General features: G+C 39.9%; 1 protein-coding gene across 2 annotated transcripts in view; it reads right to left on the reverse strand.

Moving 5' to 3' along the window:
* Positions 1 to 20,293, reverse strand: part of LOC126458220 (transmembrane protein 104 homolog) — a 124,299-nt gene that overhangs the window by 96,815 nt on the left and 7,191 nt on the right. Inside the window, exon 3 of one of the 2 annotated variants that reach the window (XM_050095117.1) lies at positions 8,529 to 8,613. In XM_050095117.1, coding sequence (XP_049951074.1) covers positions 8,529 to 8,613 — 85 coding nt within the window. Of the gene's footprint in view, positions 1 to 8,510; positions 8,614 to 20,293 lie in introns of both variants that reach the window. The other variant, XM_050095116.1, reaches the window with a different exon arrangement.

The raw sequence follows: 20,293 nt of genomic DNA on the forward strand, positions 1-20,293 counted from the left end.
CTTTGTCCTCTCTAGTAATATTCAAGAAGAGATTTCCTTTCTCAAGTAAAGGCTGTCTTTCCAAAGTAATTAATGCTTAAATTGTTTTTAACATGTATCAGAGAATACATTCTCTTTTGTTAGATAAACTTAGTTCTACCAAATCTACAAGAGCATTTCTTGTCCCCCAAACCAGGCTATAACAACAGATTTCACCCATTCCATATCAGAGATTATAATTAGTTGAAATAATAGTAACATAGCAAAAATAACATTTTTTTTAAAAAAAATGAGAAGTTCACAAAAAGGAACATCATGCTTTATTGAGAAGCAGTGCAAAAGCTTTGAGAAAGTGAGACTACACTATTCTTGTTATCATATAGAATAAAATTTGATTCTCTTAGTGGTGTTGATGGCAGGAGGGAGGGGTGGTGCTCACTGAATAGAATAAAACAATTATAATTATGCATGTAGGTTCACACATATACATTTTCTAAGAGCTTACTTCAGCACCTGGAAAAAATTAACTACAACCTCATACATGATGACATCTATGGTGAAATTTGCTGTCAGTAGTTAATTCATGTTTGAGAATAAACAAGATATTTGCAAAGAGAATTAAAGAATGAAAAAAATTATCTCCATTGCCCTTATAGGAATTCCTACTTTTCCTTGAAAGGAGTGAAGCACACAGAAATAAAAGTTTTCTACAAATCACACATTCATATGATGCCTGTCACATCATCATCCTGATAACTGGTAACGACCAAAAGGCTTACAATGATTAAAAAGTTATCTGAAATCTATATTTATAACTGTTTACAAATGAGGAGAAAGCAGTACTAATTGGACACACAGTGTAACGTAAATCTAAATCTACATGGAAAGCCAGAAAATAAAGAAAGACTAGAGTGCAAAAGCTGAAAAACAAACAATAATTACGCAGAAACTGAAAAACAGAAAATAAGTAGCAAAAGCTATCTCCAAGGACTACCTGAACAAACATCCCAGGAACTGAGTCAAATGGTATTCCCTTCCTCTGTCTCCCCTAATATTCTCTTAATTTATCCATGCATACACAAGAGGTCTGTTAAATAAATTCCAGAACATTCATAATTTCATGCCAATGGTGAGCTGGAGTGAAATGCAGTTGGCATCCCTGCACAGTGCTTAATGTGTAACTGCCAGAAGTTTCATTTCTGTATGTCTGTTAGTTATTGTTCAGTGCTGTATCAAGTAGAACGTTATGTCACACACTTTCTGAATTTCGAGATGGCAGAGTAAGAGCAGCAACGCTTCTCCACTAAATTTTCTGTGAAACTCAAGAAAACCTTTACAGAGACACACCAAATGACGCAGGAAGCCTATGGTGGTTAATGCTTAAGTTACTCAGTGTTATGAATGGTTCACATAGTTTAAAAATGGCCTGATGGAACTTAAAGATGACCCTCGTTCAGGATGCCTTTCAACAACTACCAACGATCCTCATGTCAGGAACATCAATGAAGTTGTGCGTGCCAATCGAAGACTGGCTGTCTGAGAGATTTTAGAAGAATGTAACATTTTGGTAGGATCATGTCATGAAATCCTGACACAGCATCTTGGAATGCATTGTGTTGCTGCCAAGTTTGTCCCACAGCTCACGAATCAAGACCAGAAAGATCTTAATCTCTCAATCTGTGAAGAGCTTTTGGATCGTGCAAATCACAATGAAATGTTCCTTACAAGATTCATAACATAGACGTGGTCTACAAGATCAATAAAAGCTCATCAGGTCATATCAAATGTCAAAGCCATGCTGATAGTTTTCTTTGACTTTGAAGGAATTCATGACATACAGACAAACTGTTAATCGATGGTATTATCAGGACATCATGTGACACTTGCAAGAAAATGATTGAAGGAAATGCCTTGAAATTTGGTGAGACTATCCGTGGCTCTTGCATCAAGATAACGCACCTGCGCATTCATCCCTGTTGGTGCGTGACTATTGCACAAAAACAAGATCACTGTGCTGCTGCACCCTCTGTACTCTCCAGACCTGATTCCTGTGGGCTTTTTTTATTTCCAAGTTGAAAACCCCTTAGCAAGGATGAAGATTTGCAACAATAGACAAGATAAAAGAAAATTAACTAAACAAACAATGTTTTTTGCCTTGTTTCACAATTTCATTATCAATGTTACTGCACAACCTAGGTTTTAGATTATAAGTCCATTTTCAAGTACATTACTGATTTCAAAGATGGCGATGCACAGCTAAACATGATGACAAGGCAAAGATAATCATCTCAACTGCTTAAGGTATCCATCCATAGCTTAATGTAAAATTACGTCAATGAACACTTAACAAATTACTTACATAATTACGTAATTTGGCAATTACACTAACATGACGGGACTAAGTTATGCATCAGCCACGAACTTTTAACTACGATGGACTGGGGTCCAAAGTTCGCTTCTATCCCCCTGTCACCTAAAAGGGGGTGAATTATTGAATTGGGTTTGTTCATTTAATGATAGGTGTGAGGATGTACACAACTATCTTTTAACTAATAAAGTGTCCAATTGGTTGAGTTTAGCCCCCTTTTCCTCTGCGTGTGAGACTTGTACATCTATTATTTATTTGTCGTTATTGTTCAGGCAATGTTCCACAAAGGCTGAATCAAGCTTCTTCAATCTCCAGCTTCTGCGATGTTCTTTAAGCCTAGTGCAGATTGACCTCTCCATCTGTTCAACGTTGCAAGACACTCATGGCACGTGATTTCATAAACCCCACTTTTTCTGATGGCTGGTTGTTTGTCTTTTGCATTGAACAAGCAACTATCTGTTGTCTGAGGGAGACAGAAAAACACAGAGAAATCCTTTGCCTTCAAAATGTTACTTATCCTATTTGATGTTTTCCCTACAAACGGTAATCTGCACCCTTTCTTTTCCAGTTTATCTGCATTTTTCATTGGGGACAGTAGGGACCTGGTTTGGTTCTTCATCTTTTTACCTAAAACTTTATCAATAATGTTGGGATTAAATTGATTATTTGTGGCTATTGTTTTTATTGTGTTAAGTTACTGGTCAAAGTCTTCTTGGGACATAGGGACTGAAAGGAGACAGTGAATCATGTGGTAGAATGTTGCGTGTTTATAAGTTGTACAATGTTAAGAGTGTGTTGAATCATTATTTTTCTTTTCTTATATATAAGCTATATGTACACTGAATGAGCTCTAAACCAAAGACACCTAACGAGTTGTTTTGGTTTGATACATCATTAAATATCTGTATGAAACAAAATAAGAAATACACTCTTCAGTTTATTAATTCATGTATCTTCATCCTTTTGTTTCAGGAAGTGGGAGCATATGGATGTATGCTCGGATCCGTCATACCAGCATTGTTAAAAAATGTGTATTTTAACCATTCATTAAAAGTATTATAAAAAGTTATCCTATCTATTCATCACTTCACTCGTTGCCGAGATCCAGCGTCAAGAGGTTCAGTGCAGACAAGGATAATTGTGCTTTGTGTGACAGATTGACAATTTCAATGGTTGCGGTGATTATTTGGTACCGCACACTACTGGAAGCAGCAGTACATAATACAAGTTATGTTTATTGACCTAGAATGTAATGATATTAAAGGTCTGTTGATATTGGTATCGGTTAAAGTTAACCCGAGATCGTGCACAGATTCATAAATTAACTTTAAAATTTTTTCAACTATTCTTTCCAATCAATTTTTCCAATTATTCAAGCAATTATTAATCCATTTCCACATCCCTATTCAGGAGGAAGCCAGGATGAATGTGTTGGTGAAGGAGTCTTCTCGGTAAATTTTAAATTTATGGTTACTATCTTTCGTCTTTAAGCTACTGTCCAGGAAATTTATGTTGCCCCCACCCCCCTTCCCCCTCCCCCCAACTCCACGCTGGCCTTTAAGTTAGGGTGCCACTGGTTCACATTTTCCACAAATTTGTGGAGTTGTCTATGGGAACATTTCTACATACAAAGAATGTCATCTACATATCTGTATCAATACAGAACATGTTTCTCCTGTGGTTCCCTCTTAAGAAAATCAGTCTCCCACTTGTCCATAAAAATTTCTGCTAGTAAGAGTGATAAAGGTTAGCCCATTGCCAGACCATCTGCTTGCTGATAATAGCTCCCTTGAAAACAGAAATAATTTTGATTTAAACAACATTCCACTGCACTAACAATGCTCAGCTGCTCTTCTGGATTGATGATGTGTGAATACAATGATTGTGACAATATCTACACAGTCTTTCACTGGAATACATGTGAACAGCTATGCACATCAAGAGAGCCTAATTTTGCATTTGTTGGAACCTTAACATCTATCACCTTGTTAACTAGTTCCAAACTGTTCCTAATGCTATGTAAGAGTGATAAAGGTTAGCCCATTGCCAGACCATCTGCTTGCTGATAATAGCTCCCTTGAAAACAGAAATAATTTTGATTTAAACAACATTCCACTGCACTAACAATGCTCAGCTGCTCTTCTGGATTGATGATGTGTGAATACAAAAGAGTGATAAAGGTTAGCCCATTGCCAGACCATCTGCTTGCTGATAATAGCTCCCTTGAAAACAGAAATAATTTTGATTTAAACAACATTCCACTGCACTAACAATGCTCAGCTGCTCTTCTGGATTGATGATGTGTGAATACAATGATTGTGACAATATCTACACAGTCTTTCACTGGAATACATGTGAACAGCTATGCACATCAAGAGAGCCTAATTTTGCATTTGTTGGAACCTTAACATCTATCACCTCGTTAACTAGTTCCAAACTGTTCCTAATGCTATATTTGCCTCCGAACTACAGTTTCTTCTTCAAGATGGTGTTGACCCACCTGGCAATCTTGTGTACTGGAGCTTGTATTGTGAATACCACAGGATGCAATGGCACTTCTGATTTATGGAGCTTCAGCAAACGATACAGCAGTAGTGCCCTAGGGTTCATTTGCAGAATGCTCTGACAGGCATATTCAGAAAAGATGGAGCATTTGTTTACTACCTGCTTAGCATGACCATTGTAACTAGCTGCTGTGTGTGTGTGTGTGTGTGTGTGTGTGTGTGTGTGTGTGTGTGTGTGTGTGTAGTTTTTGTAGCTGCACTGACTCGGAAAAAATCTTCTGCTTTGCTTGTATAATCTGTTTTATTTAACAGGATTAGTCTTTCCTTTATCTGCCCTAGTGGCGCAGATTATGTTTTATAGGGATTTCATCAAATAAGTTAAGTAACGATTTGCAGACAAAGGGTTTCTCTGTTTTTTCCTCTGTCCCTCAGACAATAGGTAGCTGTTTGTTCAATGCAAAAGACAAACAACCAGCCATTACAAAAAGGAGCCTTTATAAAATCACATGCCTTGCTACATTGGGCAGATGGGGAGGTCAACCTGCACCAGACATAAAGAACCTCACAGAATTCAGCCTCTGCAGAACACTGCCTGAAGAATAATCACAAATAAATAATAGATGTACAAGTCTTACACACACACACACACACACACACACACACACACACACACACACACACACACACACAAAATGGGACCTAAACTCAACCAATTATAAATTTTAGAAATTAAAAGACAGATTTGTACATCTCCCCCCCCCCCCCCCCCAAAAAAATCATTAAACAAGCAAACCCAATTCAGTTGTTCACCTCTTTTAGATGAGTTTAGTCGTGTCATGTTAGTGTAATTGCTGAATGTGCAATTATGTATATAATTTGTTAAAAAATGTTCACCGACATAATTTTACATTAAGCAGTCCGCCCGCTTAGCCGAGCGGTTACGTGCTTGCTTAACATGCAGCGGGCCAGGTTCGATTCCCGGCCAGGTTGGAGAGAGTCTCCGCTCGTGTATTACATCTACATCTACATTTATAAGCCGCAAGCCACCCAACGGTGTGTGGCGGAGGGCACTTTACGTGCCACTGTCATTATCTCCCTATCCTGTCGCAGTCGCGTATGGTTTGCGAAAAGAGCGACTGCCGGAAAGCCTATGTGCGCACTCAAATCTCTCTAATTTTACATTCGTGATCTCCTCGGGAGGTATAAGTAGGGGGAAGCAATATATTCGATTCCTCATCCAGAAACACACCCTCTTGAAACCTGGACAGCAAGCTACACTGTGATGCAGAGCACCTCTCTTGCAGTCTGCCACTTGAGTTTGCTAACCATCTCCGTAATGCTATCACGCTTACCAAATAACCCTGTGACGAGTTTTTTGTAAGCCGCCACCTTTGTTGATGGACTACATTTTCTAATGAATCTCAACCTGGCACCCGCCTTACCAACAATTAATTTTATATGATCATTCCACTTCAAATCGTTCCATACGCATACTAACAGATATTTTACAGAAGTAACTGCTACCAGTGTTTGTTCTGCTATCATATAATCATACAATAAAGGATCCTTCTTTCTATGTATTCACTATACATTACATTTGTCTATGTTAAGGATCATTTGCACTCCCTGAACCAAGTGCCTATCCGCTGCAGATCTTCCTGCATTTCTCTGTAATTTTCTAATGCTGCAACTTCTCTGTATACTACAGCATCATCCGCAAAAAGCCACATGGAACTTCCGACACTATCTACTAGGTCATTTATATATATTGTGAAAAGCAATGGTCTCATAACACTCCCCTGTGGCACGCCAGAGGTTACTTTAACGTCTGTAGACATCTCTTCATTGAGAACAACATGCTGGGTTCTGTTTGCTAAAAACTCTTCAATTCAGCCACACACCTGGTCTGATATTCTGTAGGCTCTTACTTTGTTTATCAGGCAACAGTGCGGAACTGTATCAAACGCCTTCCGGAAGTCAAGGAAAATGGCATCTACCTGGGAGCCTGTATCTAGTATTTTCTGGGTCTCATGAACAAATAAAGCGAGTTGGGTCTCACACGATCGCTGTATCCGGAATCAATGTTGATTCCTACAGAGTAGATTCTGGGTTTCCAGAAACGACATGATATGCGAGCAAAAAACACATTCTAAAATTCTACAACAGATAGATGTCAGAGATATAGGCCTATAGTTTTGCGCATCTGTTCAACGACCTTTCTTGAAAACTGGAACTACCTGTGCTCTTTTCCAGTCATTTGGAATCTTCCATTCCGCTAGAGACTTGCGGTACACAGCTGTTAGAAGGGGAGCAAGTTCTTTCACGTACGCTGTGTAGAATCGAATTGGTATCTCATCAGGTCCAGTGGACTTTCCTCTGTTGAGTGATTTCAGTTGCTTTTCTATTCCTTGCAGACTTATTTCGATGTCAGCCATTTTTTCGTTCGTGTGAGGATTTAGAGAAGGAACTGCAGTGTGGTCTTCCTCTTTGAAACAGCTTTGGAAAAAGGTGTTTAGTATTTCAGCTTTATGCGTGTCATCCTCTCTTTCAACGCCATCATCATCCCAGAGTGTCTGGATATGCTGTTTCGATCCACTTACTGTTTTAACGTAAGACCAGAACTTCCTAGGATTTCCTGTGTTGTGTTGTCCTCATCACCATTTCATCCTCATCACCAGCACGGAAGTTGCCCAAAGTGGCGTCGACTGAAATAAGACTTGCAGTTGGCGGCCCAACTTCCCCAGATGGGGCCTCCCGGCCAACAATGCCACAGGCTCATTTCATTTTATATTAAGCTATGGATCGATACCTTAAGAAGTTGAGATGATTATTTTTGCATTGTCATCAAGTTTGTCTGTGCATTATCATCTTTGGGCATCAGTAACCTACTTGAAAATGGACTTATAACCCGAAATCTAGGTTGTGCAGTAACATTAATAATAAGACTGTCAAACAAAGCAAAAACAGTGTTTGTTTAGTTAATTAACAGTGTTTCACCAAGAACTGACAATTGATTCAATTAAAATAAAAGATACTTTGCAGACAGCACTTCACACAATCCAGCAAGAAGTGTACCAAGACCGCTTTTGAAAATGGATAAGGCATTGGGAGTAGTGTATCAATTGTGGAGCAGAATATTTTGAAGGAGACCCTGCAACACAAGTAAAAGGCAATTGTAGAAAAATTTTGTGGTTGAAATTCTGGAATTTTTTGAGCACATCTCACATGTCCTTCAATTCCTTGTCACATTCATCCCTCATTTTATTTCCCCATTCCTGCCTACTTCTCCAGTATCAGCTCTTTTTGGGAGATGCCATGTTACACTCCCTCAAGGTCCTCTCTTCTTTCATCCCCTCTTGTGAGGCAACATTTTCTTCCAAGTGCTCATGAAATGTGTTCCATGCATCTGTTTCTGATTGTAGGCAGTTTGAAAGCAAGTGCTCATAAAAGTGACACAATTATCTCCATTTGTGTTCCTGGGAGTGCTACAGAAAGTGCACAAACTTGCAGCCCAGACTGTCCAGTGACAGACAGTATGGGACGATACTCTAACTGAAGGCTGAGTGTTAACACAACCCCTCAAAGAACTTTTGGAGATGACAAAGGTGACAGGTACTGAAAGATTTGATTACTTTAGCCATAAGCTACCAAGCATTTACCAGAAGGGTTTGGCTTACTCTCTTCATTTGCTGCAAACGTTTCCACTGCATAATAGCATTTGCTGAAGCCATGGTTTCTATCACGAATGTGACGGTAATGAAGCTGAAACAATAAGAAATGATAATTATAGGCTGCAATCAGTCAAATGAGACATGATAACCAGAACAGAATAACAGTAATAATAATAATAATAATAATAATAATAATAATAATACAAGTACAACAAATACTGGAACAAAATAATGTGCAATCAGAAGAAGAAGAAAATACAGTAATGGACTCAAACATCCCAGAGCAAACAAACAAAGAACAACACGCACCAATTAAACAATCAGAGGAAAACGAAATCTCAAGGCAGCCACCAGAACAAGCACAAATAGAACACAAAGTGACACAGATATTAGATATAGAAGAAAAATTTCAGCTAACATATATAGAATACAAAGACATAAATACAGACATTAGACCATTCTTGCATAGACCACCAAATAACCCACAAGTCGAAACAACAATAAAAACTATCAACACAATCATACACAACAAAATAAATGAAAACACAACTATGGAAGAGTTACAACTACTGGTATATATAGGAGCACTCACTACACTAAATATACACACTAGGCAGAGATCAGAACCAACCAACACACAGAAGAAACCCACAAAACCAGCATGGCAACACAGGCTACAGATCAAAATAGAAAAACTGAGAAAAGACATCGGACAGCTAACACAATTTATAAGAAATGAAATCTCGGGAAAAAAACGAAAAAGGTTAGGTAAAATCTCACAACAAGAAGCGACAGAGCAATTAGACGAAAAGAAGCAGAAATTACAAGCATTCGCCAGACGACTCAGAAGATACAAAAAAAGTGAAAATAGAAGGAAACAAAACCAAACATTCAACACAAACCAAAAGAAATTTTACCAGACAATAGATAACACACACATTGAAATAAACAATCCACCAAACATAACAGACATGGAACACTTCTGGAGCAACATATGGTCAAACCCGGTACAACATAACAGGCATGCACGGTGGATACAAGCAGAAAAAGACACATACAAGATGATACCACAAATGCCTGAAGTGACAATTTTGCAACATGAAGTCACCCAAGCAATTAATTCTACTCACAATTGGAAAGCCCCTGGAAATGATAAAATAGCAAATTTCTGGTTAAAGAAGTTCACCTCAACACATTCACATCTAACTAAATTATTTAACAGTTACATTGCAGACCCATACACATTCCCTGATACACTTACACATGGAATAACTTATCTGAAACCTAAAGATCAAGCAGACACAGCGAACCCGGCTAAATATCGCCCCATAACATGCCTACCAACAATATACAAAATATTAACTTCAGTCATTAAACAGAAACTAGTGACGCATACAACACAGAACAAAATTATAAATGAAGAACAAAAAGGCTGTTGCAAAGGAGCACGAGGATGTAAAGAGCAACTGATAATAGATGCAGAGGTGACATATCAAGCTAAAACTAAACAAAGGTCGCTACACTACGCATACATCGATTACCAAAAAGCTTTTGATAGTGTACCCCAGTCATGGTTACTACAAATATTGGAAATATATAAAGTAGATCCTAAATTGATACAGTTCCTAAACATAGTAATGAAAAACTGGAAAACCACACTTAATATCCAAACAAATTCAAATAATATCACATCACAGCCAATACAGATTAAGCGTGGAATATACCAAGGAGATTCATTAAGTCCTTTCTGGTTCTGCCTTGCTCTGAACCCACTATCCGACATGCTAAATAATACAAATTATGGTTACAATATTACTGGAACATACCCACACAAAATCACACATTTGCTATACATGGATGATCTAAAACTACTGTCAGCAACAAATCAACAACTCGACCAATTACTAAAGATAACAGAAGTATTTAGCAATGATATAAATATGGCTTTTGGAACAGACAAATGTAAGAAAAATAGCATAGTCAAGGGAAAACACACTAAACAAGAAGATTACATATTGGATAACCGCAGCGACTGCATAGAAGCGATGGAAAAAACAGATGCCTATAAATATCTAGGATACAGACAAAAAATAGGAATAGATGATAGAAATATTAAGGAAGAGCTAAAAGAAAAATATAGACAAAGACTAACAAAAATACTGAAAACAGAATTGACAGCAAGAAACAAGACAAAAGCTATAAATACCTATGCTATACCAATATTGACCTACTCATTTGGAGTAGTGAAATGGAGTAACACAGACCTAGAAGCACTCAATACACTTACACGATCACAATGCCACAAATATAGAATACATCACATACATTCAGCAACAGAAAGATTCACATTAAGCAGAAAGGAAGGAGGAAGGGGATTTATCGACATAAAAAACCTACATTATGGACAGGTAGACAATTTAAGAAAATTCTTTCTAGAACGAGCAGAAACTAGCAAAATACACAAAGCAATCACCCACATAAATACATCGGCTACACCACTACAATTTCATAACCACCTCTACAACCCTTTAGATCACATAACATCAACAGACACAAAGAAAGTAAATTGGAAAAAGAAAACACTACATGGCAAGCACCCGTATCATCTAACACAGCCACACATCGATCAAGACGCATCCAACACATGGCTAAGAAGAGGCAATTTATACAGTGAGACAGAAGGATTCATGATTGCAATACAGGATCAAACAATAAACACCAGATATTACAGCAAGCATATTATTAAAGATCCCAATACCACAACAGATAAATGCAGACTTTGCAAACAACAATTAGAAACAGTAGATCACATCACAAGCGGATGTACAATACTAGCAAATACAGAATACCCCAGAAGACATGACAACGTCGCAAAAATAATACATCAACAGCTTGCCTTACAACATAAACTTTTAAAACAACACGTTCCTACATACAAGTATACACCACAAAATGTACTGGAGAATGATGAATACAAATTATACTGGAACAGAACCATTATAACAGATAAAACATCGCCACATAACAAACCTGACATCATACTCACCAATAAAAAGAAGAAATTAACACAACTAATTGAAATATCCATACCCAATACAGCAAATATACAGAAGAAAACAGGAGAAAAAATTGAAAAATACATCCAACTGGCTGAGGAAGTCAAGGACATGTGGCATCAGGATAAAGTTGACATTATACCAATTATACTTTCAACTACAGGAGTCATACCACGCAGTATCCACCAGTACATCAATGCAATACAGCTACATCCAAACTTATATATACAACTTCAGAAATCCGTAATTATTGATACATGTTCAATTACCCGAAAGTTCCTAAACGCAATGTAACATATACCGTACAGTTAAAAGGAAGTGACGCTTGATCAAGGTCCGCGTCACTTTCATTCCGAACCAGACCTAAGGTCTGAGAAAGGAAAGACAATAATAATAATAAGTCCCGTGGAGGCCCGAGAAAAGAATAGGCCTCCGGTATGTTCTGCCAGTCGTAAAAGGCGACGAAAAGAACAAACCACTAATAGGGCTAACCCCCCTTTTAGTGTGATTACTTGGTTCGGGACAGAACTAAAGAAGCCTCGGACAAGCGCCGTTATGGTCGGGGACGACACTTGAACCCTATGCCCGCCCACAATGGTAACGACACTGCTAGCCAACTGGAAAATGATTTAAATCCAAATAGAGGTGTTTTGCAGGATATGCTTCCTGCAACCACCCTAGAAGGAAAACAAAGACAGAGGATGAGATGGTCAGATGAAGTTAATCGGCACCTCATGTTCTGTTATTTTCAAGCAACAAACCTAGGAACCAACACAACTGGATACAGATCACAAGTATACACAACATTTATTACCAGATACCCGGAATTAAAATTTTTAACAGAACAACGACTAGCTGATCAGATCCGTGTAATAATAAAAAATAACAGGATACCCCAGTCAGAATTAGAAAACATCAAACAACAAATACTGGAACAAAATAATGTGCAATCAGAAGAAGAAGAAAATACAGTAATGGACTCAAACATCCCAGAGCAAACAAACAAAGACCAACACGCATCAATTAAACAATCAGAGGAAAACGAAATCTAAAGACAGCCACCAGAACAAGCACAAATAGAACACGAAGAGACACACGTGTTAGATATAGAAGAGAAATTTCAGCTGACATACATAGAAAACAAAGACACAAATACAGACATCAGACCATTCTTGCATAGACCGCCAAATAACCCACAAGTCGAAACAACAATAAAAACTATCAACACAATCATACACAACAAAATATATGAAAATACAACTATGGAAGAGTTACAACTACTGGTTTATATAGGAGCACTCACTACACTAAATATACACACTAGGCAGAGATCAGAACAAACCAACACACAGAAGATACCCACAAAACCAGCATGGCAACACAGGCTACAGATCAGAATAGAAAAACTGAGAAAAGACATCGGACAGCTAACACAATTTATAAGAAATGAAATATCAGACAAAAAACGAAAAAGGTTAGGTAAAATCTCACAACAAGAAGCAATAGAGCAATTAGATGAAAAGAAGCAGAAATTACAAGCATTGGCCAAACGACTTACAAGATACAAAAAAGTGAAAATAGAAGGAAACAAAACCGAACATTCAACACAAACCAAAAGAGATTTTACCAAACAATAGATAACACACACATTAAAATAGACAATCCACCAAACATAACAGACATGGAACACTTCTGGAGCAACATATGGTCAAACCCGGTACAACATAACAGGCATGCACGGTGGATACAAGCAGAAACAGACACATACAAGATGATACCACAAATGCCTGAAGTGACAATTTTGCAACATGAAGTCACCCGAGCAATTAATTCTACTCACAATTGGAAAGCCCCTGGAAATGATAAAATAGCAAATTACTGGCTAAACAAGTTCACCTCAACACATTCACATCTAACTATATTATTTAACAGTTACATTGCAGACCCATACACATTCCCTGATACACTTGCACATGGAATAACATATCTGAAACCTAAAGATCAAGCAAACCCAGCTAAGTATCGCCCCATAACATGCCTACCAACAATCTACAAAATATTAACTTCAGTCATTACACAGAAATTAATGACACATACAACACAGAACAAAATTATAAATGAAGAACAAAAAGGCTGCTGCAAAGGAGCACGAGGATGTAAAGAGCAACTGATAATAGATACAGAGGTGACATATCAAGCTAAAACCAAACAAAGGTCGCTACACTACGCATACATTGATTACCAGAAAGCCTTTGTACCCCACTCATGGTTACTACAGATATTGGAAATATACAAAGTAGATCCTAAATTGATACAGTTTCTAAACATAGTAATGAAAAACTGGAAAACCACACTTAATATTCAAACAAATTCAGATAACATCACATCACAGCCAATACAGATTAAGCGTGGAATATACCAAGGAGACTCATTAAGTCGTTTCTGGTTCTGTCTTGCTCTGAACCCACTATCCAACATGCTAAATAATACAAATTATGGATATAATATTACTGGAACATACCCACACAAAATCACACATTTGCTATACATGGATGATCTAAAACTGGCAGCAACGAATCAACAACTCAACCAATTACTAAAGATAACAGAAGTATTCAGCAATGATATAAATATGGCTTTTGGAACAGACAAATGTAAGAAAAATAGCATAGTCAAGGGAAAACACACTAAACAAGAAGATTAAACAGATGCCTATAAATATCTAGGATACAGACAAAAAATAGGAACAGATAATACAAATATTAAAGAAGAACTAAAAGAAAAATATAGACAAAGGCTAACAAAAATACTGAAAACAGAATTGACAGCAAAAAGCAAGACATAAGCTATAAATACTTATGCTATACCAATATTGACCTATTCATTTGGAGTAGTGAAATGGAGTAACACAGACCTAGAAGCACTCAATACACTTACACGTTCACAATGCCACAAATATAGAATACATCACATACATTCAGCAACAGAAAGATTCACATTAAGCAGAAAGGAAGGAGGAACCTACATTATGGACAGGTAGACAATTTAAGAAAATTCTTTCTAGAATGAGCAGAAACTAGCAAAATACACAAAGCAATCATTCATACAAATACATCAGCTACACCACTGCAATTTCATAACCACCTTTACAACCCTTTAGATCACGTAACATCAACAGATACAAAGAAAGTAAATTGGAAAAAGAAAACACTACATGGCAAGCACCCGTATCATCTAACACAGCCACACATCGATCAAGACGCATCCAACACATGGCTAAGAAAAGGCAATTTATACAGTGAGACGGAAGGATTCATGATTGCAATACAGGATCAAACAATAAACACCAGATATTACAGCAAGCATATTATTAAAGATCCCAATACCACAACAGATAAATGCAGACTTTGCAAACAACAAATAGAAACAGTAGATCACATCACAAGTGGATGTACAATACTAGCAAATACAGAATACCCCAGAAGACATGACAATGTAGCAAAAATAATACATCAACAGCTTGCCCTACAACATAAACTTATAAAACAACACGTTCCCACATACAAGTATGCACCACAAAATGTACTGGAGAATGATGAATACAAATTATACTGGAACAGAACCATTACAACAGATAAAACAACACCACATAACAAACCTGACATCATACTCACCAATAAAAAGAAGAAATTAACACAACTAATCGAAATATCCATACCCAATACAACAAATATACAAAAGAAAACAGGAGAAAAAATTGAAAAATACATCCAACTGGCTGAGGAAGTCAAGGACATGTGGCCTCAGAATAAAGTTAACATTATACCAATTATAAGGCTCTGAGCACTTTGGGACTCAACTGCTAAGGTCATTAGTCCCCTAGAACTTAGAACTAGTTAAACCTAACTAACCTAAGGACATCACAAACATCCATGCCCGAGGCAGGATTCGAACCTGCGACCGTAGCGGTCTTGCGGTTCCACACTGCAGCGTCTTTAACCGCACGGCCACTTCGGCCGGCTATACCAATTATACTATCAACTACAGGAGTCATACCACACAATATCCACCAGTACATCAATACGATACAGCTACATCCAAACTTATATATACAATTACAGAAATCCGTAATTATTGATACATGTTCAATTACCCGAAAGTTCCTAAATGCAATATAACATATACCGTACAGTTAAAAGGAAGTGACGCTTGATCAAGGTCCGCGTCACGTCCCATTTTTAACCAGACTTAACGTCTGAGAAAATAAAGAAATAATAACAATAACAATAAGTGTCCTGAAAATATTTAATGAGGGTGAAGGGATAAGGCTGTCACAAATAACGTTTACAAACATTCATCCAAGTTATTAACATAATCAAACCTCCAATGTTTGGGTATAAAGATGTAATAATGTGTCAATGCAATAAAATCTTCACAGATTTCTTGCCACATATGACAGTGTGAGCATTACATTTCAAAAACATTAAACTCACACTGCAACCTTATTCAGCATGAAACTTGTTAAGATTTCACTGTCAAAAACTAATATGTTCGTTCATATCGAGATTTTGTCAACTGATAAGCTCCGTCGACCGTCGGCGCTTGTGCAATGCACGGCTGGCATAACTACACACACACACACACACACACACACACACGGGTGGGGGGGTTTGAGAGAGAGAGAGAGAGAGAGAGAGAGAGAGAGAGAGAGAGAGAGAGAGACAGAGACAGAGACAGAGACAGAGAGAGAGAGAGAAAGTGGGGGGGGGGGGGGAGTGAGATGGAAGTGGGGGGGGGCGGGAGTGAGATGGAAGTGGGGGGAGTGAGATGGAAGTGGGGGGAGTGAGATGGAAGTGGGGGGGCGGGGGAGATGGAAGTGGGGGGGGCGGGGGAGAGGGAAGTGGGGGCAGAGAGAGGGAAGTGGGGGCAGAGAGAGGGAAGTGGGGGCAGAGAGAGGGAAGTGGGGGCAGAGAGAGGGAAGTGGGGGCAGAGAGAGGGAAGTGGGGGCAGAGAGAGGGAAGTGGGGGCAGAGAGAGGGAAGTGGGGGCAGAGAGAGGGAAGTGGGGGCAGAGAGAGGGAAGTGGGGGCAGAGAGAGGGAAGTGGGGGGTGGGGGGGTGGAGAGGGAAGCTGGGGGGGAAGTGGCGGTGGGGGGGGGGGGGGGGGGTGGAGAGGGAAGTTGGGGGGAAGTGGGGGGGAGGGGGGGAGAGGAAGTTGGGAAGGAAGTGGGGGGGCGGGGAGTGAGGGATGTGTGGGGTGGCGAGAGGGAAGTAGGGGGGGCGAGATAGGGAAGTGGGGGCAGGGAGAGAGGGAAGTGGGGTGGGGGCGGGGAGAGAGGGAAAGGGGGGAGGGGGGCGGGGAGAGAGGGAAGTGGGGAGAGCGGGTGAGGGAAGTGGGGGAGGGGGAGGGGGAAGTGGGGGAGGGGGGAGAGGGAAGTGGGGGTGAGGGAAGTGGGGGGAGGGGGGAGAGAGGGAAGTGGGGGGAGAATGGGTAGTGGGGGGATGGGAACTGGGGGGGGGGAATGGGAACTGGGGGGTGGGGGGAGAGAGGGAAGTGGAAGGAGAGAGGGAAGTGGGGGGGGGTGAAGTGGGGGGGGTGTAGGGGGGGGGAAGAGAGGGAAGTGGGGGGGAGCGAAGTGGGGGAGGAGAGCGAAGTGGGGGGGGAGGAGATCGAAGTGGGGGGGAGCGAAGTGGGGGGGAGGAGAGAGGGGAGTGGGGGGGAGAGAGGGGAGTGGGGGGGGGGGAGAGAGGGGAGTGGGGGGGAAGAGGGGAGTGGGGGGGAGAGAGAGGGGAGTGGGGGGGGGGGAGAGAGAGGGGAGTGGGGGAGAGGGGGGAGTGGGGGGGGAGAGGGGAGTGGTGGGGGAGAGAGGGGAGTGGTGGGGGAGAGAGGGGAGTGGTGGGGGAGAGAGGGGAGTGGGGGGGGGGGAGAGAGGGGAGTGGGGGGGAGAGAGAGGGGAGTGGGGGGAGAGAGGGAAGTGGGGGGAGAGAGGGAAGTGGGGGGAGAGAGGGAAGTGGGGGGAGAGAGGGAAGTGGGGGGAGAGAGGGAAGTGGGGGGAGAGAGGGAAGTGGGGGGAGAGAGGGAAGTGGGGGGAGAGAGGGAAGTGGGGGGAGAGAGGGAAGTGGGGGGAGAGAGGGAAGTGGGGGGAGAGAGGGAAGTGGGGGGAGAGAGGGAAGTGGGAATCCTGGGTTGAAACCAGGGGAGGGAAAATTAAGAAAGTGGGGCTGGTCGATCATATAGGCATGATACAGGATGGGAAAGAGTATGCAGAAAAGCTACTGCTACTGGTGGATGCTGAAACACATATTGGTAGGCCAACAGTTATCAAAAGTAAACCTGGCTGGAATAACCAAGGCCAGTTCAACAACATTTTACCACACAAGTGACTTATCATTTGTTGCCCTCCTGCCTCCCCTTTTTCCCTCATTCACTTTCAGCCATGTCAGTTTTCATTACTAAGTGTGATACATACTAGTGTAATACTGCACAATAATCTTGCAGTGGCTTAAACTGACTGGTAATAACTGAAAGCATCAGGTTACCTTCCATTAGGAAAGTTCTTCGAATACCAAGAACTTTAAAGCCCAAACAACAGGGAAGTGACATGTTTTGAGAATAGATAATAGTGCACAGATAATGGCTAGGCACTAGCCGAAATCTGGATTTGCCAAAAAAAAAACCTGGAAAAAAAGGATGACTGATTGCTGTGCTCTACAATTTATAAAACTGGAAAGGAGACAGGTAGACACCAAACAGCAGCAGGAACCGAATAGTTTAGTAAGGGATTGAGTTTTTAAGCAAGTGGTGACAGACCATAAGGGAGGAACAAATTTTGAATGTGTTCTTGGAGAGATATCACAATCTTATCACAAAACGGAAGCAGTGGAGGGCATTAATGTAGTAGTAATAATAATAATAATAATAATAATAAATTCTGGGTTTACAATCATGATCAACTATTTATCAATGATTTGACTGAAATTAAACAACATGGTAGTCGGAGAATGTATGGGACAAGCCTTGCTTCTGGGTCTATTGCGGGCTTTATGAGCCATTAGGCAAGGGTAGGGTAGGACCAGGCAAGGATATTGCATAGCTCAGGTGGAGGGCAGACTACCACTGTAGGAGGAGTGGGATGGATATTTGAAATTCATATTCAATTTGATGTCTCTTTTGCATTGGTTTTTTGCAATTCAGGAAGCTCTTAACATTTGGCTGCATTTGAAGAAATTATTAATTTGCCACTGCTTTCAGTCAACAACAATCCTATGGCATGAAAAACTGGCTATTGCAAGTCACATGCCAATGAGGCTGGACTGTAAAATGGCACTGTCAACTTGATGAATAATAATAGACAAGAACAATAACTTTCCCACATCAGCAACCTGCATTATGCAAACACAACACAAAAATTTTTATAATGCCCCATAGCTTCACATGGATCTCTCAGCATGTCTCTTCCTCATGATGATGGCAACACGATATGGATTATTGACTACATCAACTTTTTTGTGAGGTCTCAGTTTTACTGGTGTGTGCAGCTCAGCAGCAGATAGTATTTTCACATGTAATACAACTATGTTTGTTAAAATCAGAACACCGGAAAGTATATAAGTGATTCAGATAAACTTTACACTACAGATTATGTAAATGATAATACATGAGTGATTAGGACAACAGAATGAAACATGACCATCCAATCAAGAGTTCAGTATGTTGTTTAACACCCGCTTACAGTAATCAATCTTTAAACATCATTGCAACATGGGTCAAAGAGGTCCTGAATGCTTTCCTAGGGTAGCTCTAATTCCATTTTGTGCAACACTCCACAAAGGAACAACAGTGGCTACCAGAGGACGACACCAAACATGCTGCTAAAAAGAGTAGAAGGAATGTTAGTGTTTAATGTCCTGTAAACAAAGTGGGCATTATAGAAGCAGCACAAGCTAGGATAAGGGAAGGATGGCGAAGTAAATCAATCTTGTCCTTTCTGAGGAGCCATCCCATCATTTGCCTTATGTGATATAGGGAAATAATGGAAAACCTAAATCAGGATGGCCGGACAGTAATGTGAACCATTGTCCTACTGAATGCATTTCCAGTGCACTAACAACTGGACTACTACTCTCGGTAACACGTTTCCGATAAGCCATACTATTTCAGACATGATTAAGAGCAATATGTCCATACGTGACTCAACCTGCGTGAAGTCTTGTTTATTTTACTATTATTAGGTTGCAGTGAGACAAATTTAGTATTGCCTGAGGTCTAGAATGGTTGGAAGATGACAGCCGCATTACAAATTGGTGACAGAGATTAGATTATATTTAGTTTTCATTCTACAGACCCAAAAAATGAGATGATTCTCTTGGGTGTGGAACATGTGAGAGAGTATAACATAAAAAACAAAAACATTTGAATGTAATACTTGTTACCCTGATCATTTGTCAAGAGATTGCGAAAATAAGTGAATACAATACAGTAGACTGGAGCAGCTAATATTTACAGAATAATATGCTGTCAGAATGAATCGCTGTTATGTACTATTAATAAATGTATCATACACAAAATACATAATCTTGACTGTTGTGACCCAGTGCTGTCAAAACTGAAATCTAGCAGACATTTTTACTTAAGCTGGCCTAACAGTACCAGTTAAGATATTCATCAATAAGGTATGAATTGCCTATCAAAAAGTCTTCCAAACTCTGTTTAAACTG

This window comes from Schistocerca serialis, chromosome 2, assembly GCF_023864345.2.
Source record: "Schistocerca serialis cubense isolate TAMUIC-IGC-003099 chromosome 2, iqSchSeri2.2, whole genome shotgun sequence".
Taxonomy (NCBI): Eukaryota; Metazoa; Arthropoda; class Insecta; order Orthoptera; family Acrididae; genus Schistocerca; species Schistocerca serialis.